General features: G+C 38.3%; 1 protein-coding gene across 5 annotated transcripts in view; it reads right to left on the reverse strand.

Moving 5' to 3' along the window:
• Positions 1 to 24,325, reverse strand: part of GUK1 (guanylate kinase 1) — a 1,109,311-nt gene that overhangs the window by 138,499 nt on the left and 946,487 nt on the right. For all 5 annotated transcript variants that reach the window (XM_044065890.1, XM_044065888.1, XM_044065889.1 and 2 more), the window contains one exon: positions 5,425 to 5,510. In XM_044065890.1, the coding sequence (XP_043921825.1) occupies positions 5,425 to 5,510 (86 nt within the window). The remainder of the gene's footprint in view (positions 1 to 5,424; positions 5,511 to 24,325) is intronic.

A 24,325-nucleotide genomic window follows, 5' to 3' on the forward strand; every position in this document is an offset into this window, starting at 1 on the left:
TGTGTCCAGTCCACAACCCAGGAAAACCAGGTCCTATGTAAGAATCATTTGGGATTTTTTTGCACTTGATTGTAAAACCATATATATTAACCACTCACATGCTTTTCACATAACAATACATCTCAACTCACCTCCTTTAAAACCACACACCACAATATATACCCATCTTTATCCTATACAAAGCCATCTACTCTTTACTTATAAACTTATCAACCCTCAAAAACATCATACCACCATAGTAGCTAACAAATCCTTTATCAGCATAATAAAGCCCAGCCTAAACTCCAAGCAGTCCAAACTCCTCTCCAACCTAACCCTATATCTAATAACCACTTTACTATCAGGAGATATCCACCCAAACCCAGGCCCCTCCACCTCTACCACCATAGATAAGTCTATACTATTCACCTCTCTAAACTCCCAAAGCATAGTAAACAAAGTCCCAAACCTTCATGCTTGGCTTTCACATAATAAACCTGATATCCTATCTATCTCTGAAACTTGGCTAAAACCCCAAATAAAAGACCATGAAATAATACCACCAAACTACTCAATCATCAGAAAGGATAGATCCCACAAAAAAGGGGGTGGAGTAGCTCTACTATACTCATCCTTCTTGTCAGTCACCCCTTATAACAAATCCATCCCAAATTTCAATAATGCTGAACTACTCCTATCACTACTTCAAGTCAATAAATACAAGCACATATGTATAGCCTCCCTCTATATCCCCCCTGGAGATAATATTACCACACTCGAGAATATCCTATTCTGGCTCTCCACCAACATTAGCAATGAAATCATAACTTTGGGTGACACAAATATCAACTAGTCCTCAATTCAGTCTTCCACAAACCCACTTAATATCAACCTTTATAACTTCTCACAGCTAATTAACAACATAACCCGCCCCTCAAAAACTCTTTCCAATGGTAGCATTCTAGACTGGATCTTAGTCTCTCACCCTCATTATTTCTCTGATAGTGCTACACTTCCAGACTCCTTTAGTGATCACCTACCCATCTTCACATACCGACTCCCTGTACCTTTACAGAGAACACATAATTATATTACTACCCACAACCACAAAAACTTCAACCCAATAGCTTTCTCTGACTCTCTAAAAGTAGTTGACTGGAACATTCTAAAAACTTTACCTCTAGAAAATGCTGTGGCCCACTTCAACACAACCTTCTTAAACCTCCTAGACTACCATGCTCCTTTAAGGACTAAAAGAATAAAACTAAAAACCACCCCCTGGCTAACCAAAAACACACTTAAAGCTAGAGATAAAGTCTGGGCACTTTACCAGAAAAATAAATCTCCACTCATCCATAATGAATTCAAAACACTTAGAAACAAAGTAAAAAGGCTTGTTATCACAGATCGACAAAACTACTTTTCCATACTCCAAAATACTAATAAAACAAATCCTCAAAAATTCTGGAAAGGAATCTCTACCCTTATCAACCCTGGCAAAACAGTCAACCCTAGCCCAGATCCCAATGCTGCTGACATGGACTTGGCTACACAATTCAACTCCTTTTTCATTGACTCTATTTCCAAACTAACCTCCTCATTCTCCGACACCAACACATCCTCGGCCTCACCCCCAATCCTCCTCTACCAACACCCTTCCCTCCACTCCCATCACCACTCTCACTTCCTCTCCAATACCACCATCCTCTAATACCCTACCTCCCCTTCCTCCACCTTTCTCACTAAAACCTATTCCCACATCTACCATTAAAAAACTCCTCCAGAAACTAAAGCCATGCTCTAATGCCCCAGACAATATTCCTACATACTTCCTTAGCATAGCTGCAGAAGCCATTGCCTACCCTATTAGTATTCTAATCAACCGCTCTATCTAAGAAAGCACAGTACCCCAAATTTGGAAAAAAGCCTTTATCATACCTTTGCATAAAGGTGGCAATAATAACAATACGACAAACTTTCGTCCCATAGCTATCCTGTCTCCCATCTCTAAACTCCTAGAAAAGTGTATACATCTGCAGCTCCTACCTTACCTCTTAGACAATCACCTGCTGACTCCAACTCAGCATGGTTTTAGACCCGGCCACAGCACTATGACAGCCCTCCTCTCCTTCTTAGAAACTATAAATAAAGCCCGGGACTCCGGTCACATTGTTTCTACCCTGCTACTGGACCTCTCAAAGGCCTTTGACACTATCTCTCACAAACTAATTTTAACTAAACTCTCCCAGCTTAACCTATCTCCCTCCTCATTGAACTGGTTCTCTAGTTACTTATCTAATAGATTTCAAGCAGTCAAATGGAAAAAAGCCACCTCCTCATTCCTTAACACCCCAACTGGGGTCCCCCAAGGTTCCATACTGGGTCCTCTTCTATTTAACATATTCATAAATGACTTCCACAATTCTATCCCATTCTCTAATATCATCCAGTATGCAGATGATTCAACTATTATCTGCTCTGCCACATCCATCCCAGTTCTCCAAAAGCTTACACAAGACACATTCTCAATCACTGAACAATGGATGAAAGAAAACCACCTAACACTCAATGCCTCTAAAACCAAATTAATGGTATTTACTCCCTCTAAACTCATCTCTATCAACACAAACTCTTTTTCAATAACTAGCAACAACAACATATCCTTGGAATTGGTGCCACAGGCTCAGTTACTTGGGGTTCAAATTGATAGTCAGCTTAAATTCAACTCCCACATACACCTAAATATCAAAAAAACTCATCAAAAACTAGGCATGCTCTACCGACAAAATCGCTTCCTTACACCCTCTACTAAAATCACTCTCTTTTCCACATTTCTTATCCCCTCTCTTCTATATGGAGCCCCACTCCTGACTAACCCACAATGTTCCCTCAAAACACAACTTTCCTCATGCTACAACAAAATAGCCAAATTCGCTACTAGTCATAAAGCATCTACCCACCACTGTTCTTCTCTCCACAAACTAAGATGGCTAGAACTACCCAACCAACTCATCTATTCTCAACTTACTCTTGCTCATAAGCTCATCTTTAAACCCTTCCTTTGTCCATCCCTTTCCTCTGCCTTTAAAATGCACTTCCCCAACAGAGTACTCAGATCTAATAACCAAAACCTAATTGAATTATATAAACCAACTCGACCCAGGGAAAAAATCTCCTATCCTATGGTATAGCACGTCTCTGGAACTCCCTACCTCCAGGCCATTCGCACCACTTTCAACCACTTTATATTTAAAAAATCTCTTCACTCTCATCTACTAACCCAATGGGAATGCTCTTGCACCTATCCATCATAATTCTACACTGCCTTACCTCCTTTCCAAATGTAAACTTGAGAATGCATTAGCAAAGCACACATTTTCCAACAAGGACCATGCCTTCAAATTCATCACCATTGACCAAGTTAAATATGATAGTAGGGGTGGTCCTAGACCAATTAAAACTTGAAGAACTCAAACTAGCTTGGCAAGTAAGGCTGAATGCCTACAACTTCCCTGGGTTGAACGACTCATGCTCTATTAGCAGCATTCTCAAACTAAAGAGCTTGCAGAGATGAGTCACATATATACATTTTTTTAAAAAACACACTTTTATCATCCACAGTTGAGGTATATCAAAGTGCTTCTATTGTTTTGAAGTTTGTGCATTCGTGCTTATTGATGCAGGCATGTTTATCTATTTTATATGTGTTTTTTTATATGTTGTCTTACTACTGATCATTAGTGGTTGCCACTTTAATTTTAAATTGTGTTCACAAAGAGATGTAACCAACGAATGCTGATCACCTGTTTTACTTAAAAGGAAGTTTTTTTTATTGTGTTAACTGTTTCTGAAGAAGTTTGCCATTTAGGCTAATGAAAAGCACTTAAAACAAACAGTGGAATAAATCGTGACTTGACTCTTCTCGGACTGTGAGACTGTTTTTTTAACCTGTTTTCTGATTTACTTTGTCTCTTCGCCTTGCTTGTGTTCCTAAGAGCAAGGATAGAAGAGGTGTATACCCCCTCTTTCCCTCCCTAACCATAATCCAACTACCCTTGTCTGTAGGTAGGGCATTAGCACATGGTAAGAGCTTAGAGGGCTTATATGAAGAAAGAGACGCGTCTCGTCTTTCATTTCTTCTTTCTGGGTGTGACATCCTCCTACATGAGACACAGAGGCTCGGCATCCTGCTAATCCTCTATTAATGTACCTGAGATCTCTTCCCTAATATTTGAAGAACACCTTGAGGGCCCTTGGAAATGACGAGTTGCAGTTCATCGGATGTGTATGCAGTCTGCAAGGCCTCAGGAGCCATCCCTGCATCTGACAGGGTCTCAGTAGCAGGCAACTGAGAGATTCAATGACATACTGTGGGTTCTGCAACATCAGTGGGTATGTCAGAGTCCAAAACATTAGAATATGTATCTATTCTGGGCCTCTTAAGCTTCTTAGGTGGAAGAAGGACATCAGAGGATGTGGATTCTGCCATCTGAAATTGGGCCAGACTTTTAAGATGCTGAGTTACCAGAAAGGTGCTGAAAAAGGAAACCGTCAGCCTAAGGGTTTTGAGAATGAACGACTGACAAATGGAGCAGGATTTGTGATCATGTTCCAGACCTAGACAGAAAAGCCAATTCATGTGCAAGTTTTTGTATGGAATCTGCCTACCACATTCTCACTTACCCCTCCTAGCTAACAACAAATTTGAACAAGAAAAATAAGCAAATAAAAAGGCAAATGAAGGTTCCCCAGTGGGGTACTTGTCTGAGAAAATTATCGAGTAAAGCAACGGTATCAACAACCAAATAGCGAACAGTCTGACAGTTGCGTGACCTGCATTCGGGCTGGCGGCGAGATAGTCTGGGGTACATGCTAATACTATTGTCTATATAGCCCTACTCTTATAAGCTGAGTTCATGCATTGGACGTATCACATTGGGAAGGTAAAGCTTTTGTACCATGGCCGGACATCAGCAGTGACAGCCCATATGTCAGGAATATTGCAACAGTGATTTCAGTCAGGACATCTTGTCGAAACTTTACTACAGTTTTCTGTTCTTCTACTGTTGGACTGCTTGATGTCACTGGGGACTGACAGAACTCATTTGAGCTACATTCATTTTGAATGGCAACCTCTAAATTTTGGAATACCCTGTCCATTTGGCAAAGAAGTGGTCCTGCTAAATCTAACTACTTCTCTCAACTGAAAACTGTTAAGTAAAACCTTGGGTGGGCCATGACTTTATACATTTTTAATTAGTTTTACATTACCATGAATATTAAAGTTTTATTTTATGCTTTACTATGTAGATTTGTCATTACTGTTTCATGCTTCACATACTGTTCAATGCTTTAAGATTTTTGTGAGGGTACATCACAAATACTGACTGACTGTCTACGGAAAAAAAAACAGCAGATATGTAACTATTAAACTGCAATGCTTACCACTTGGAGGACGTCACGTAATTTATTATATGCTGGTCTCACATCAACATTGATTATTACCACATCAAACAGCCCTGGCTCCTTACCTGCCAAAAGAAACAAGAATTATTAGCAGGCTAAACATATCAATTTACATAATTTACTGTCAGGTATCAAACTACTTCAGTTTTTCTTAAGGGCAAGATGCTCCGTTCTCCTTCTCCAGTTCTTAATTTTATTTCACCTCTGTACGTTGTCTGTCCAAACTATCATGCAGGAATGCATTACTTTTATATCCAAATGTTAAGCTGATCACAGAGAAAGCAGAGATGAATATGTAAACTTACTGTAACAGTAGATGTTCGAATAGATCACCGTTTCAGTTTCCTGTGCTTATTGGGTCCCATCCCCACCAACCACACAGTTTTGAAAACTTAAGGGCACCCTATACATGCTCTGTCAGGAGCTTGAGCAGAACTCTAAACACTTCAGAGCTTTCTTGCTGCTAAAGAGTACTCCTTCAGCAGGCTCTGTAGAACTATTGGTTGGCTAGCGATCCTTCAAAGCTGGGGATACAAGTCCTCTGTGGGGGGATAAAACCTCCATATTATTTTTCGGTAAAAATGTATCTCCTTTACACACTGACTTTGAGAGCCTTCTCTATCTCTTGGTCAGCATTCATCGAAAAGTTCACCTCAGCCATGGCCACTCCTGAGGAAGACTCAAAGGGCTTATGGGGTTTCTGAAACCCTTGGAAGTTAGATACCTTCTAATTTTTGTTATAGGATCTTTGAGGAGTCTCTAATCTGACCCTACGGCAAATAGATTACTGATGTGTGAGTAAGAAGACAAGATGCTATCTTTCATGATAGGTCCAAAGAGGGTGGAACCATCATAGGGGATGCTGATGAAGGATGCCTTGAAACTGTCCACAAGATTGGAAAGACAGAGCCAGGCATGAGCCTCAGAGGCCTCAGAGTAACACCAGTCCCTGCTGCTCTGGCTGCTCCATTGGTTGCATTACGTAACAGTCACATGAGGAGCTTGGTAATATACAGCATGGTACTAACTCTGCTATGGGTGGCTTTCACAAACAGTCTAAAGACTGTTCTAATAAATCTTTTTGGAAGCATTTCACATGTGTTGCATACTTTAATGCTCTCAGAGCAAAGGTACACAAGAGGAATGCATGCTTCCCCATCCTGTCTAAAGCCCTACAATCCTTGCTAGACAGATGGACAGCAGCTGCATTGTCCAACAGTTCTCTTTTGGGGGCTGCTGTTACAACAATGAAGTCCACCAGAGGCCCATGGGACTTGTGCTGCTGATCCTTGGGGGGTGCAATGTATTTTGTCCAGTTTCAGGAGGATACTATCAGTGGAGCCTGGTTCTTGCCATGCCTTCCTGACAGCTAAATCTACAAAATGGTCATCGGGAAGGGCCTACCAGGAAGTAGAGGGTGGAGAATGATACGCTTCAAATAACATCTCCTTGTCCTCATAGGGGTGTGGTCAGTGGGCCAGAATCCATTTTGGGTCATTCATTCAAGGATTTTGCTAAAAGTGGCAACTCCTGGAGTTGACTGTGGGAGCCATCTTGATTATCCAAGTCAGTGTCAGTTAATAAGGACTGCCCTATGAACCTCCACTTGCATGTTCTCTTCCAGGGAATATCTGGAGGAGGCTGGCTCAAATTTCCAGAGGACTCAGGTTTAACTTGTGCAGGCTCCTTGAGGCTTTCAATTCTGCTCTGTCCCAGGGATTTCTGATGAACAGGTTGAAGAATAATTGGTGAATGCCAGGGGTTGCAGCCTTCACCGGTGGATGCTCTGTATGTGCTCTTGGATGAGGTGATCATCTTCTCAATGGTTACAGAAGGCCAACTCCAAATCTGTTTCATCAGAGATTCCCAAACGGATGCCACTTCCATTCTGAGATGTAAGTGGCACAGAGGAAGGAAGCCCCGATGATACTGACAGCTTTGAGATGAAGATCGCAGCAGACACATCAAAGGTTAACTACTCTGACACAAAGAATGCCAAATCAGTTGGTGCCAAGGATGATGCCAAAGATTCTGCATCTGGTGAACTGGATACAAAGATGTTAGTGCTGAAGTGAAGTTACTGGTCAGAACACATGCGCTGGCTGATGTCTCAGCTCTGAAGTGCAGAAACCGGGAATGGGGTAGGAGCAAGTAATGATAAATATAGGCCAATCTGATCTACCCTAGAAATGGAGGAATTAGGATGACACCAGTCTCAATCTCTGCCTTCATTAAAGCCCTCATCAGCTCACCCCAATCCGCATCAGTAGCACTCCTGGAAGACCTGGCAGATAAAAAGGAGGAAGCAGATGGAATGCAAAATGACAAAGTGAGACCCTTCCCCTTACAATGAGGGCTTGCTTATGGATTTCCTTAGGGACCTGTCTGGGATTACAATTTATGTTCCAAACTTCCAAACTGGTCACAGCTGAAGGTCAAGTCTTATGCAGAGAGACCAGTGCTAAAGGTGAATATACTAGCTCCTGTCTTGGGACTGTCAGAAAATGCAGGTCTGCTTTTAACTCTTTCTTTTTTAAGATATTTCTCTTTTTCTTACATTGTTCTGACTTATCAGAGGTAGAAGTCTGAGGATCAGGCTGCAGTAGTAGCTAATTCAGAATAAAATAATTTCTCTGTCTGCTAACGACTGAGACCCAAAAGCCTTACAAATGGCACAATTCACTTTAAGGAGATCCAGGCCCTGGTACATCACCCACACACTGTGGTTGTCCTAGAGTGGTATCTTGTGGCCACAATGGCCACATTTCCTGAAGCTCTTGCTCATGGTAAAGTTTAAAAAAAAGGGGAGATAATAACAACAGCAACAACAGTTAAGCAATAGCAATTATACTAAGAACAATAAGAACCACGGCAAAGACAAGAAATAATCAAAAGACTAAAATTGGCAGGATAAAGATAATTTGGAAACTCCAGTAACAAAAAGCATAGTTTAACCATAAATAAGTTCACTGTAGCCCTAAAAAATGAAAAGGAGACATTAGGTGTCCTGCCTAATGCCATAAAGGGATCTGAAGAGAAAGTTATATATACACAAATTTTGATTCAAAAAATTAAGTGATTTGTGAAGAATATCACAGAAAAAGAGCTATAAATGAGTAGAAAAAGTGAAATATTGGTGCATCTTGGACATCAGTCAAGTTGAGGCATCCAATTGCTAAGTACAACTCCCCTTTTGGAATGTACCTCACAAGACATCTGCAGCAGCTGGAAAGGCCACAGAAGTACCTCACAAAGAGGATTATTGGCCTCAAACAAATGCCCTACACTGACCGCCTCAAAAAACTCCAGCTTTATTCCGTAGCATATCGCCTTCTCCGAGGTGATCTCTGCCTAACATATAAAGCTATGTCAATCCCAGAGCTGTTGAACATGCTACACCTAAAGAAATCCCAATCCCTCCAAGCTACATGCTCTAGCAACCTAAATCTTGTCACCACAATAAACAGGACACGCTGGAGGGATAGATTCCTGTCCCAGAGACTTCCTAAACTCTGGAACAAGCTACCCATCTATGTCAAGCAAAGTTCTTCATTAGCACTCTTCAAGAAAAATCTTGATGAGTGGATGGGAAATAGGAAATACACCCCGGGGATCACTTCTGTCTCTCTGCTGGACAGTGGCACAGGAAAATAACGTTCTTGGGTGGCATAACGTATGGTACCTTGCTGGCTAGGCTTACGTAGGCCCTTGGGCCGATAGCCTAGTACCTACCTATGAGAGAAGACAGAGGAGCTCAAGGCAAGCAGCACTAGGAAAATGCTGGACTGATTGGATCAGAAAAGCACCTTATGCCCCAATAGTCAGATGGACTGGATGAAACAGTATCCTCTAATATCTTTCTCCAAAACCTACTGCACCTAAATTGAATTTCTGACAAACTTCCAGATCTAAATGCAATTTACTTAATTTCTCATTATTTTCTCATTACACATATTCAACAGCAGAAAGAAAATGGTCACTAGTATGCATTAAATATTAGCACTGCAATTTAACTTTGTAGACTATATTCCCCTTTTACTGCAGCTCTTACTAATCCATGATAACAAAAGAGGAAAAAAGAAGTTATGTACTCACCATACGTTCCATGTGTGTTGTCCATCTCGCCTTCATTCTTAACTGGTTGGGTTTGGAACCGATCCTCAGTTCTGACTCTGCCTTATACAAAGCTCAGCAATTTATGTAATGTTGGACTGATGACAGTTACAAGGAAAGGAAAAAATACATATGTGATGTATAATGTATGCAAATAGAAATGCTAATATGGTTTGTCTCCTTTTCTCTGAATGTATGCCTGGTTGTGTCTTCAATGAAGAGATGTTTAAAAAAATCTTGTTTATTGTTTTCAAAACTGTTGGAATTGTCCAAACTGTTGAACACATTTTTTTAAATTTTGAACCTGTTAGTTTTTACTGCAAATATGTTACTAAGTGGCATGGTTACTGAGCCAACTCCCTTTCTATTACTACAAAAGTTAAAGACCCTATATTTTGTTATTAAGGATAAGTCACTGTCTCCTAAACATATCTTCTTAAACAAGAGGGGGGCTACTGGCTATATTCTAAAGGTAAATGTAACAAGATAAGCCATCTTTAAATGTAGTAGTCTCTCCACCCTGACTGTCAAGAAGTACACAAATGTTGAATGGTTATTCAAATAACCATCTTATATCCAAATACATACCACCAATAAAATTTACAATTTTCTTTTTCATTTCCCTCTCTAGGTTGACTATTTAAAAACTGAAACCAAAGTGTCTAAATTAAGTTACTTTAGGGTTATCTACTAGGAATATTCCATTGTCTAAGCTGTAACCTAAATACCCAACTCATACGAAAATGGCTTCAACCAACTTAATTGAACAATCCAACAATATACACCACCACCAACAAAACAACTCAAATACTCTAATAATACTGGGAAAAAAAAACAGTTATCTTGCATCCAATAGTACAATCTGTAAAATAATCGTACAAGCTAATTTATTAATCATGAATTTTTCTCAAAAAGAAAATCTCAAGAGTAGGTGCTGCACCCCTCCCAGAGTCATCCCATGCAAAAGGTTGCCAGGTATCTGAGTTAAGCAAAGAATAAACATAAGTATGGATGATTGCATCCCAGACAACATATTTTCTAGCTATGTTAGAACAAATGTCTAAGTTACCAAGGCTCAATTCCAAGTCTTTGATATCACTAATTATTAGTCATTAGTCTTGTATATTTGGAGGGCCTTTCTTCTTTCAAAACTTTGTAGTTACCTTTTCCTCCTGTGAGCATAAGAAAAATTCAAACTGTACAAATCATGTGTTAATGGTGCATGTGCGAACTGCACGCCAAATGCCATCACATTTGTGGAGAAATTTGTAAATGACAACGGTCCTGCCAGTCCCGGACAGTCCCAGAAAATATGTAATCTGTCTAATCTTTCCTCCAGACTACATCTCCAAAAGGCTGGGAAACCACAGCAAAAATTTTAACTAATCTATTAGGGATATAAAAATATATGAAAAGATTCTGACATCTGAATAGTATATCTGGAATATTGTAGCATATTTCAGGAAAATGACAATTTTAGACTATGCCTCAGATGGAAGTGGCTGGTGCAAATCTCTTTTCCAAGTTAATCTACAACTATCAGTTGAACAACAGACCACAGGAAAATTTTACATAGCTTGGAAATAGTACCCTCCACTGTATTTTGCCCACTTCTTAAATCTATCTCCAAGTAATTCACAGTGGCCAATATGTTTTATTAAGTAATGTTTACATTAAAGTTATTTGTGTGTTGGCACTCCTCTGGGGTGTTTTTTTTTTGTTTGTACTGCTTTTTTGGTTTGTACTGCTTTACTCTTCTTGGCTACTTTTTAATTCTATTAATCGTTCCTTACGTAGTCTGATGCAAAATCTTCAAGAGTTCACTAACCCAGAGTTTAACTGCATTTATTAAACCCAAAGCTATGTAAAGAGTAGGCTAACTGGTCAAATTCCCCTCCATCATTAATTGCAAAAAAATACTGACTTGTATGCTACTTTTTCAAAGTTGTAATTATTCTATACCTTTTAGTTCCCAGTCTCTTATACAAATGTAATGGATATAATGTCTATCTGATCCTTAGGTTTTGTGATTTGAAAACTTCATGTTATCACGTTCATTAGTTCTAATAGTATAACATTTATTACAATACCGTGGCAGACTTTTAACAGCAATCTGTATAAAGAAGAAATGCCTCCTACCTGCCTCAGTAAAATATTTTTCGAGATTGTCTCTTATTTTCGAATAAGGAGTAAACCTAATTTGCAACAGGTAATTTTCATATTGAATATTTTAAGCAGCATAAAACTATTAAGTAGATTATTCTATCCCTTATTTTACATGCTTCTTAGGGTCGCGCTCTTGCACTTAGACATTCTTATCACTTAAGAGAATAATTATAACTTTTATTTGGGATGGACAAAAAATAACATACATCCGGGACTTCTCATTATCAGGTGAATTGGTGGGTCTATCTTTTGGAAAAGACAGACTCGTTGATTCACCTGACTGATAGTAAGCAATTAATTTTATGGGGAAAAAAATTTGCTTTACAATTCTGCAACAATTAACACTCCTTCCCCACATATCTGCTCTATGTAAGAACAAAGTAAAATAATAATCCTGTGGCTTATTCAAGGAAACCATCTCTAGCTGCTGTGAACTTCCTTGTCAAAAGAATGGAAGAGCATTCACACTGGACTTCTGTGTACCATGGAGATTTTAAGTTTAGTTTTTAAGTTTGCTTGGACTAATAACACTGTTTTATTATAAATGGGGTATTCTAATAACGCTATTTTTTGTATAATTAAACAGATAAAGCCCACTACTTTCAAAAAATATATCAATCTATATTTATAGCCACAATTATTACCTGCTTAAAGTTTTAGTAATGATTTCCCTATGAAACTGTAGAAAACAACTTCTGGGTTTATATTTACTGCACAAAAGTTGATTTGCTGCTTCAGATCATATCAATAACAAGATGGGAATATGGGCAAAACTCTACTAAGTGTAATGTAGAACAGACTAAAGTTCAAATGAAGTCAATATAAATCTACTCAAAAATAAACAGTTCCACTAGTTTCTGCATATGTAGGCATCGCTAAGACTGTATGTGGAATACTGAAGGCGATATTTCATCAGATTGCTTGCAAGGAACTTTAATGCACTCTACTACAAAAGAAGATTGCGCAAAAAAGGTTAAACGCTCCTCATTGGAGACTATGTAGGTATGTACCATCTGTATTAAGTAAGGAAAGTAGGACAACATAGATGGCATCGTCAAACATTAAAATAACATCTGCGCCATTTAACAAATCTGCAACAATAAAACAAAGCAAAGCGCAGTCAAGCCACAGGAATCTCAGGCAAAAAGTATGGTTAACGTAAATTTAATAAGAACGTTTTCGCTCTTCTCATAGAGGAGCTTCTTCAGACAAGAATAAAAAGCGCCAAGCGCTACTTTTTAAAACCAAAACAGCTGATGAGTCTGATGTCATTTCCTTTAAGTTAAAAGGTACGGAACACTAAAGATAGCATGAATCTACATATTTTAAACAATACAATACCACAGTAACACCACTCAATGTGCCCTAGGAATTATAATACGAAATTATATATTTAAAAATCATCAGTTTTGATAACAAATGCATGTATACCCTAAACTGATAAAACGGGTAATAAATAATGGGTGCAATACATTAAAAAAATACTTAATGCATAAATATTTAACCATTTCAATAAAGGTAATAAACTGTTAGCCCTCACAAGTAGACAATTCAATTTCTTAAGTAGCTGTTGTATTTCAAAATAACAGAAATATTACAACACTCATTTAGTCCAGGGGGGGAAAAAGCATTTAGTAACAGCTGCCATTCAAGTTCTTTAATTCAAGCATTAAAGACTGTGGTCCCCCCCTGATGCCAACATTAACCCAGTCAATGCCCATAAAACAAAAACTGTGTCCAATATTCTCCAAAATATGTTTTGATAGTGCGTTGTCAGTTTTTTTATTTTTATGGCGTAATTATGTTGGTAAACTCGTCAAGATCTTCGATCCGTTTTACCAACATAAAACGCAGCACAACAATTACATTGTGCTATATAAACAATAGATTTGGTATCACACCCAATCTTGTGTTTAATATGGTATTTCACATCTCTGACAACAAAGGAGTTCCCTGTTTTTAATAGCTTACACCAGTTACAGAAACCCCATGTGAAACAACCAGTTTGTCTCACTGGAAAGTTTGTAAACTCGCTTGTCTGTAATAACTCTTTTAAATTTTTACCTCTCCTAAACACAAAGTGGGGAAGTAACCCCAAAACATCCAACAAGTAGGCACTGTTCACTATAAAGTGCCAGTTTTTCTTAACGATTGAACACATGCTGTCAATATGTTTGTTGTGTGTAAGGATTAGGCTGGTCTTAAAATCATGAGTTGTACTAACATTGACCAGGTTGTTATTACAATTATCTATTACAGGTGAGTTAAATCTGCCACTGGTTGTAGTTGTTCCCTGATTTTCAATAATCAAAGGGTCATTTACTTCAGTGTAAAGGAGTAATGGCTTATAAAACCCTGATATCCTTTTAAATGATACTGCTTATTAAACTATCTATGAGTTCACAGGGATAACCCTACTCAAGAACATTTCTTTTAGGTTTGAACACTCTAATTCAAAGGCTGTATCTGTGTTACACATGCGTGGCTCTAACTAATTGCCCCTTGACGATGGATTTTTTCTGTTTCCATGGGTGGTTACTAGTGTAATGTAAAAAAGCATTACAATATGTGTGCTTTCTAAAAATACTTGAAAGCAACCGCTCATTGTCAAGGTCTTTAGTAAGCTTCACGTCCAAATAATCAATCTCAGAGACAGAGAAGTGGTGGGTGAATGAAAGGAAGTGGCAGGAGCTATTCATTTTTCCAATTAGATTAGAGACACATTCTTCATCTCCTTGTACGAGAATGAAGATGTCGTCTAAGAAACGCGTGTAAAATTTATTTATCTCTTTAAACAGGTTGTCCTTAAACAAAAAGGACTTTTCCCAATAGGCGACCACTAAATTGGATACGCTACCCCCACATGGGGAACCCATGGCAATGCCTTTTTTTTGAAGGTAGTAGTTGTTGTTAAAAATGAAAAAGTTGGACGTTAAGATAATATTTAGTAAAATGGTAACAACGTCAATTTCATCTTTAGGGGCACCCAGATCTAATAACATTAATTCAACCCATTCAATGGCCTCACCGTGTGGTATGCAAGTGTATAACTCAACTACATCTATAGTTAGGAAGTTATATGAAGGGTGAAAAGGAATATTATTGATAGACTTTAGAAAAGACCATGAATCTTTACAGATCTGAGGTAGCAACTTGAGGTGTTTGTTTAAAATATAATCAACGACCTTAGCACAAGGATATGTAATGCAACATCTGCCATCCACTAGAGCACGATGGGGATCAACCAAGCATTTATGTATTTTGGGGATTCCAAACATTACTGGCACTCTAGGAAAGAAATGTTGATAAAGTCAATGTTTCAATATCTATCCTACCTTCTATAAATAAATCTCTAAGGTACCCTTTAATTCGCTTATATTCACCAGACATCTCATTAAGAGATGAGATTTGATGCTGGTGTATTGAGTACTTTAAGCATCTTGAGGTTGTACTCGTCTTTATCAAAGATGACCAACCCCCCACCTTTATCAGGTTTAATCACCCTAATCGAAGCTTTCCTGAGGTTTTCCAAGCTAATCTTTTGCTTATGTGAAATGTTGTTCCTAGTGTCAGACCATCTAATTTTTTCAAATAGGTGTCTGAAATCAATTTCACAGGCATATTCAAATGTCTGTAAAATAGGGTGAAGGGGGGGATTAAAGGTACTCAGCATTTTAAAGGGGTGCTGGTCTGTGTTAGAATCACCTCTAAACAACACCTTAAGGTTTAACTTACGAACATAACCTTTTAAGTCCATCAAAACTTTAGGTAGGCTAATCTTCTGATCAGGAACAAAAGATAGCCCGAAAGCCAACAGTTCTATTAGGTCTTGATCAATGCTGACTTCGGAGAAGTTGTAGATGGTGAAATCACCTTTCAGATTTTTCAAGATAACCGGTTTGCCAGATGGGAAAGTAACAAGTTCGTCTCTCAGTTGTTCTACTTGTTTTTCCTCTGGTTTTTTCTCCATCCTAAAAAAGGCTTGTTCTGATTTTTGTGATTAGAAGGGTGCCCATTTTTGTTGTAGAAGGATTTAATCCTATTACTTCTTCTTGGTTGTTGTATTGATGGACCTTCGTCGGCATCATCATTTTCAAATTCATTTTCATCAAGTGGGGGGAGTACCTCTCTGTCAATGTTATTACTAATGAGTCCTTCTTTATTCAAAGGCACATTAACTTTCTTGGCTAAATTTGGAAACGCCATATCAGAGGCGTATGCTTGACGGTCTCTAGAAAGTTTTTTGATTTTGTTGGTTTTTAATTTGGCCAAGAGGGAATCAATGCTGTCAAAAATCCTGTGGTAGTCATATTTGTAACGGGAAAAGTTAAGGTCAACATTAATTTTATTGTCAAGAGCATTGGTTTCAGACAATAAAACTTCAATGTGTTTTTCATAGTACTTAACCATAACACCCATTAAATCCAATCCTTGTTGGTTTAAAACATTATTAATAACCAATATGCGGCGAGGCTAACTGGAGGTTCTTCTGCATCAATAGAACCTGGACAACGACCGAGAATTACCAGTCCTGTTACAACTTCTTTTTCTGTTGAACCAACTAATGGTTCCCCCATACCTGCAGCAACAAATCAAAGGGATGTGGGCAACCGTCAAAACGGAACAGACCTCGATGCTGGTAACAGGAACACTATCCTGAGTGATAATCGTGCTGCCCCTGGGCTTATTGGCGTTCCTTCTTTCTCTGAATGGGCAAATAACACGGATGTGCTTGCATTTTGCTCAACAGGTCTGCCGGCTTCGGGAGCTAGTACACCAGGTAATTCTGATGAAAATATTGCCATTAACTTAAAACTTCTAGACAGTAACATGCTAAAAATTAGGAAACTTCAACTGGAAGTCTCCTATTTCAAACAATGTATAAGGGAGAAGATTGTGCCTAAAGGCTTAAGGAGTACTTTCACTCCCACTGGATTATTTTCAGATAATGTGTTTATTGAAGAACTTAATAATGTTTTAAACCAACAAGGATTGGATTTAATGGGTGTTATGGTTAAGTACTATGAAAAACACATTGAAGTTTTATTGTCTGAAACCAATGCTCTTGACAATAAAATTAATGTTGACCTTAACTTTTCCCGTTACAAATATGACTACCACAGGATTTTTGACAGCATTGATTCCCTCTTGGCCAAATTAAAAACCAACAAAATCAAAAAACTTTCTAGAGACCGTCAAGCATACGCCTCTGATATGGCGTTTCCAAATTTAGCCAAGAAAGTTAATGTGCCTTTGAATAAAGAAGGACTCATTAGTAATAACATTGACAGAGAGGTACTCCCCACTTGATGAAAATGAATTTGAAAATGATGGTGCCGAAGGTCCATCAATACAACAACCAAGAAGAAGTAATAGGATTAAATCCTTCTACAACAAAAATGGGCACCCTTCTAATCACAAAAATCAGAACAAGCCTTTTTTAGGATGGAGAAAAAACCAGAGGAAAAACAAGTAGAACAACTGAGAGACGAACTTGTTACTTTCCCATCTGGCAAACCGGTTATCTTGAAAAATCTGAAAGGTGATTTCACCATCTACAACTTCTCCGAAGTCAGCATTGATCAAGACCTAATTGAACTGTTGGCTGGGCTATCTTTTGTTCCTGATCAGAAGATTAGCCTACCTAAAGTTTTGATGGACTTAAAAGGTTATGTTCGTAAGTTAAACCTTAAGGTGTTGTTTAGAGGTGATTCTAACACAGACCAGCACCCCTTTAAAATGCTGAGTACCTTTAATCCCCCCCTTCACCCTATTTTACAGACATTTGAATATGCCTGTGAAATTGATTTCAGACACCTATTTGAAAAAATTAGATGGTCTGACACTAGGAACAACATTTCACATAAGCAAAAGATTAGCTTGGAAAACCTCAGGAAAGCTTCGATTAGGGTGATTAAACCTGATAAAGGTGGGGGGTTGGTCATCTTTGATAAAGACGAGTACAACCTCAAGATGCTTAAAGTACTCAATACACCAGCATACGAAATCTCATCTCTTAATGAGATGTCTGGTGAATATAAGCGAATTAAAGGGTACCTTAGAGATTTATTTATAGAAGGTAGGATAGATATTGAAACATTCGACTTTATCAACATTTCTTTCCCTAGAGTGCCAGTAATGTTTGGAATCCCCAAAATACATAAATGCTTGGTTGATCCCCCCATGCGTGCTCTAGTGGATGGCAGATGTTGCATTACATATCCTTGTGCTAAGGTCGTTGATTATATTTTAAACAAACACCTCAAGTTGCTACCTCAGATCTGTAAAGATTCATGGTCTTTTCTAAAGTCTATCAATAATATTCCTTTTCACCCTTCATATAACTTCCTAACTATAGATGTAGTTGAGTTATACACTTGCATACCACACGGTGAGGCCATTGAATGGGTTGAATTAATGTTATTAGATCTGGGTGCCCCTAAAGATGAAATTGACGTTGTTACCATTTTACTAAATATTATCTTAACGTCCAACTTTTTCATTTTTAACAACAACTACTACCTTCAAAAAAAAGGCATTGCCATGGGTTCCCCATGTGGGGGTAGCGTATCCAATTTAGTGGTCGCCTATTGGGAAAAGTCCTTTTTGTTTAAGGACAACCTGTTTAAAGAGATAAATAAATTTTACACGCGTTTCTTAGACGACATCTTCATTCTCGTACAAGGAGATGAAGAATGTGTCTCTAATCTAATTGGAAAAATGAATAGCTCCTGCCACTTCCTTTCATTCACCCACCACTTCTCTGTCTCTGAGATTGATTATTTGGACGTGAAGCTTACTAAAGACCTTGACAATGAGCGGTTGCTTTCAAGTATTTTTAGAAAGCACACATATTGTAATGCTTTTTTACATTACACTAGTAACCACCCATGGAAACAGAAAAAATCCATCGTCAAGGGGCAATTAGTTAGAGCCACACGTATGTGTAACACAGATACAGCCTTTGAATTAGAGTGTTCAAACCTAAAAGAAATGTTCTTGAGTAGGGGTTATCCCTGTGAACTCATAGATAGTTTAATAAACGAAGTATCATTTAAAAGGATATCAGGGTTTTATAAGCCATTACTCCTTTACACTGAAGTAAATGACCCTTTGATTATTGAAAATCAGGGAACAACTACAACCAGTGGCAGATTTAACTCACCTGTAATAGATAATTGTAATAACAACCTGGTCAATGTTAGTACAACTCATGATTTTAAGACCAGCCTAATCCTTACACACAACAAACATATTGACAGCATGTGTTCAATCGTTAAGAAAAACTGGCACTTTATAGTGAACAGTGCCTACTTGTTGGATGTTTTGGGGTTACTTCCCCACTTTGTGTTTAGGAGAGGTAAAAATTTAAAAGAGTTATTACAGACAAGCGAGTTTACAAACTTTCCAGTGAGACAAACTGGTTGTTTCACATGTGGTTTCTGTAACTGGTGTAAGCTATTAAAAACAGGGAACTCCTTTGTTGTCAGAGATGTGAAATACCATATTAAACACAAGATTGGGTGTGATACCAAATCTATTGTTTATATAGCACAATGTAATTGTTGTGCTGCGTTTTATGTTGGTAAAACGGATCGAAAGATGCGCGACCGAGTTTACCAACATAATTACGCCATAAAAAATAAAAAAACTGACAACGCACTATCAAAACATATTTTGGAGAATATTGGACACAGTTTTTGTTTTATGGGCATTGACTGGGTTAATGTTGGCATCAGGGGGGGACCACAGTCTTTAATGCTTGAATTAAAAGAACTTGAATGGCAGCTGTTACTAAATGCTTTTTCCCCCCCTGGACTAAATGAGTGTTGTAATATTTCTGTTATTTTGAAATACAACAGCTACTTAAGAAATTGAATTGTCTACTTGTGAGGGCTAACAGTTTATTACCTTTATTGAAATGGTTAAATATTTATGCATTAAGTAGTTTTTTAATGTATTGCACCCATTATTTATTACCCGTTTATCAGTTTAGGGTATACATGTTTTTATCAAAACTGATCATTTTTAAACATTATTCTGTATTATAAATCCTAGCGCACATTGAGTGGTGTTACTATGGTATTGCATTGTTAAAATATGTAGATTCATGCTATCTTTAGTGTTCCGTACCTTTTAACTTAAAGGAAATGACATCAGACTCATCAGCTGTTTTGGTTTTAAAAAGTAGCGCTTGGCGCTTTTTATTTTTGTCTGAAGAAGCTCCTCTATGAGAAGAGCGAAAACGTTCTTATTAAATTTACGTTAACCATACTTTTTGCCTGAGATTCCTGTGGCTTGACTGCGCTTTGCTTTGTTTTAAAATCTGCAACAATGGTCATCTTTAAGTGCTATGCACTCCCCTGTGATGCTTGTTGCATTTCAAGAGCTGCTGTCTTTCTTTGACAGTCCATTATTTTCCTGAATAAGGGGAAAGGGTCTGGACAAACAGAAATGGATGTCAAATGCTGCACAGTAGGAAATGTGGCATTTACGGCATTTTCTTCCCTACAAGTTGTACTATTGAAGTATGAAGGGCTATACAAAGACAATCTATTATCAGCTTCTTTTGAGCAATAAAGAGTGACAAATTCTTTAACTGCACAGGAGACAGCATCCTGAACTGCAGTCCCTCCTGTCTGCACAATCTCACTGTTGGTCAGAAAGCCTCTCTCTCTCTTGTATCGATCAACAAATTGTGATCACAAAATATTTAGTTATCTACCAGTTTTATGACTATATCTATGGGGCAATGAAGGGATAGCACCTTTTCTTTCATATTAAAGGTGGCAAAGTGAACCTCTACAGGGTAGGGGACATGCAACATTAATGCTTGTGGCAAAAAAATGCAGTGCACCCTCTCCAAGATAAAGCCTCCTTATTACTTCCAGTCCAGTCAGTTGTTTTGTCCATCATGAAAACTCAGCAACTGAAACACTCCATGTGTTTTGGGGGAAAAACACTGAACCTTAATATTTTCCCAGTGGAAGCAGTCTATTTGTTTCCATTCTAACATATCTAATTTGGTCTCTATCTCAGCAATTCTTAGCCAGAGTACAGCTAATGAGATATCTACTTTCACCAAGTGGTCCAAGTGTTGGGTAAGTACTCTTTTATTCTCAATAAGTCTCACTTCCTTTTGTTTTCTGCATATACTGAAATAAAGTCTGTTAATCTTCAGTAGTTCTGCCATAATTAACCTGAGAATAGAATTTGTAGATGTAAAAGCCAAGTCCTAGTTGACTGAAGTATCTCCACCGTTCTACCATGTGATTAATGTAAAAGTTCATCACCTGTATCTAAGCTAACAGCAGTGTCTGTTCTTTTGTTACAGATCATAAGAAAATTATAACTTTGAACTACCACATAAGCAGCAATCTACTTAACACCGAATGCGTGATAAGAGACCTTGGGACCCAAGTGGACAGTACTCTCTCTTTTGATAGTCACATCGCCACAGTAGTCAGGAAGTCCTTCTATGTGGCACACCATCATAAAAGGGTTCTCATCCAGGAAAAAAGAGGTCATTGTTCCCCTCTACTTGTCACTCATTAGACCCATTATAGAGTACAACGCCCCTTTTGGAAAGTACCTCACAAGACATCTGCAGCAACTGGAAAGGCCACATAAGTACCTCACAAAGAGGATTACTGGCCTCAAACAAATGGCCTACACTGACCGCCTCAAAAAACTCCAGCTTTACTCCGTAGCATATCGCCTACTCTGAGGTGATCTCTGCCTAACATATAAAGCTATGTCAAACCCAGAGATGTTGGACATGCTACACCTAAGGAAATCCCAATCCCTCCAAGCTACATGCTCTAGGGACCTAAACCTTGTCACCACAATAAACAGGACATGCTGGAGGGATAGATTCCTGGCCCAGAGACATCCTATACTCTGGAACAGGCTACCCATCTATGTCAAGCAAAGTTCTTCATTAGCACTCTTCAAGAAAAATCTTGATAAGTGGATGGGAAATAGGAAATACACCCTGGGGATCACTTCTGTGTCTCTGTTGGACAGTGGCAAAGGAAAATAACTTTCTTGGGTGGCGTAAGCTATGGTACCTTGCTGGCTAGGGTTACGTAGGCCCTTGGGCCGACAGCCTAGTACCTACCTATGAACCTATGAGTTGAATTTTTGTCTCCTGATAAACTTAATTAGTAACTTTGGGCAAAGTTAAAAAAACTACACTAACCTGTGCATGGACACAGGAAGGAGTAGCACGCAATAAGTCATTCTGGGTCACTTCTTAAGGAAAATATGAACTAGCACATGGTCATTCTGTGTCACTTCAGTTATTTGGCGTGATTCTTGAAACTAGACCACTGTTACTTACATTATCTGTTAATAAAAATATAACACTAGGCTGGGTTAATCTAACATTAGATCTGTAAAGTTTACAACTCAGCTAAGAAATTTAAATATGTTTTGAACATAAAATTAAAGTTGAAAAAGTTTTGATGGACTTCAAATATTTAGCACAATGATCAACAGGTTAATTTTAACTCTCCCCAGTGTGAAAACTGGAATTGAGAAAGAGTGCCATTGAAACTGTTATGTGGGTAAATTTCAGTTACTGGCTAGGAAGTACACTGCCTGGATTGCCAACAGAGAGGCAATTTGAAGAACCTGAAAGAAATTCAACCAGAAAAGGTAAAGAGAAAACTCTGGCTAGGAAGGATCCTGCAGCTGTTCATCAGATGGTATCTAATAATTTAGAGGAAAAAAATAAATAAAATGTATTTAGCGGTGATTAAAATAAATGAAACACTGAAGGAATATATCATCTCAAATAACAGAAGACTGGAAAACTAGAAGCTTTAACCAGCTATTCAGATGAACAATTAAAACTACAAAAAAACAGAGTAAGAAATTAAGAAAAGGGTGGCTAAATATGAAGCTTCTCAAAAAGATCTGTTTTTTTAAAAAAATAGCATTAAAAGACAGTGTGTGCAGAGAAAATCTGAGATCTTATGCTGTACCAGAGTAACTGGAAAAAAGACTTAATTTTATGAAAGCAAAAATAAGCAAATGGACTGGTGTTCTAAAGCAAGATTTGTTAACTGAAAGGGCACACAAAGTGCCTGCTCCTAACCTGGCCACAAGAAAACAGCCAAGACCTATATTACTAAAGTCTCAATTGAAAGAGTTGATCCTGACAAAACTGTGGCAGAAGGGCAAAGTATTAAAAACTGGAGGTGGAGTGTTTGTGGAAAATGATTATTCTCTGTACACCAAGCAGAAGACAAGCAAATTTATCCTAGCAATCAGGGAATGTGAGATTCAAGCTATTGTGTCCAGCTATTTTTAGAGTTTTTATTTTCTGGAAGGATCAAAGACTTTTTTTTTATACAGAACTGGCTGATAAGGAAATAAAAAAAGTGTATCCAACAAAAAAGTGAGCCAGCAAGCAGAAGGGGGCACTGCTTCTCATTCTTCTGGCAATTAAGCTCAAGGACAGACTTTGCTACTGAAACCTTTTCCAATGTTCCAAAGGAAAATGCTTCATAGAAAGAAAAAGCACAGGAATTGACCAGAAGAATCGTGAATACTTTGGATTTGAACCTGAGTCTACTGTTGGGAGATGTAAATGCTCAGAAAGAAGACCAGCAACACTGAAATTAGTGAATACATGTAAGACTATTAAAAAATAAATCACATTTGTGAAATATTGTTTTGCAAATAAAAGTGGCTGAAAAAAGACTGGACATGTGCTGACTTTGTTGAACTGTGGATGGACTGTAAACCATATTCCCTACATTATGTCAAAAAGAACTAACTATAAGTAAAATAATTTTTGTTCTTACTAGTATTTGTATAAAACATTTCATGATATAAACTGAATGTTATACTGTAAAGCAGTTTTGTATAGTGTGCAGTCAGGGGCATTTTAAATGGGGCTTTCAGTGCCTGCTGTACGAGTTAAAGACATTAAAGTAAACAAAGTACCTTCTTAGTTGAAAGAAATACAGGATCTGATGTCTTTTTGGTCCACATTACCCCAGATTTCATTTGCCATTAGTAGATGTAGGATGACCACGGTGGTGCAGCGGTTAGCGTTGCCGCCTCACAGCAAGAGGTACTCCGGTTCAATCCTCAGCTGGGGTGCCTTCTGTGTGGAGTCTGCATGTCCTCCCTGTGGTCGCGTGAGTTTCCTCTGGGTGCTCCGGTTTCCTCCCACATCCCAAAGACATGCTGTAGGTGAACTGGACACTCTAAATTGGCCCTAGGTGTGAGTGTGTGCATGTGTGTGTGCCTTCTGTGGAAGGTTGGGTGCCAGGCTGGCAACTCGACAATGTAAAACTCCACTGCCAATCATGAGCGGACAGGTGATCCCCTGTGGCGACCCCTAACCGGGAAAAGCTGAAAGAAGAAAAAGAGCAGCTGGATGTGATTTGCTGGCTCAGGCTTCTGTTCAGCTAAGTGTTTTATGTTTTTTACTTTAAATCTTCAGATACTTTTTTTGGTATATTAGTCTCTTTTACTACTACATTCTTCTCTTTCCCATATTAATCCATAAAAAATAAGCAGCTTTTTTTCTCTTCTAGGCATCCTTTGTGCGTATAGCTTTATCTAGCAATTCTTCTTACCATTG

Source organism: Protopterus annectens, chromosome 3.part0, assembly GCF_019279795.1.
Source record: "Protopterus annectens isolate FY-2018-M chromosome 3.part0, PAN1.0, whole genome shotgun sequence".
Lineage (NCBI taxonomy): Eukaryota > Metazoa > Chordata > Ceratodontiformes > Protopteridae > Protopterus > Protopterus annectens.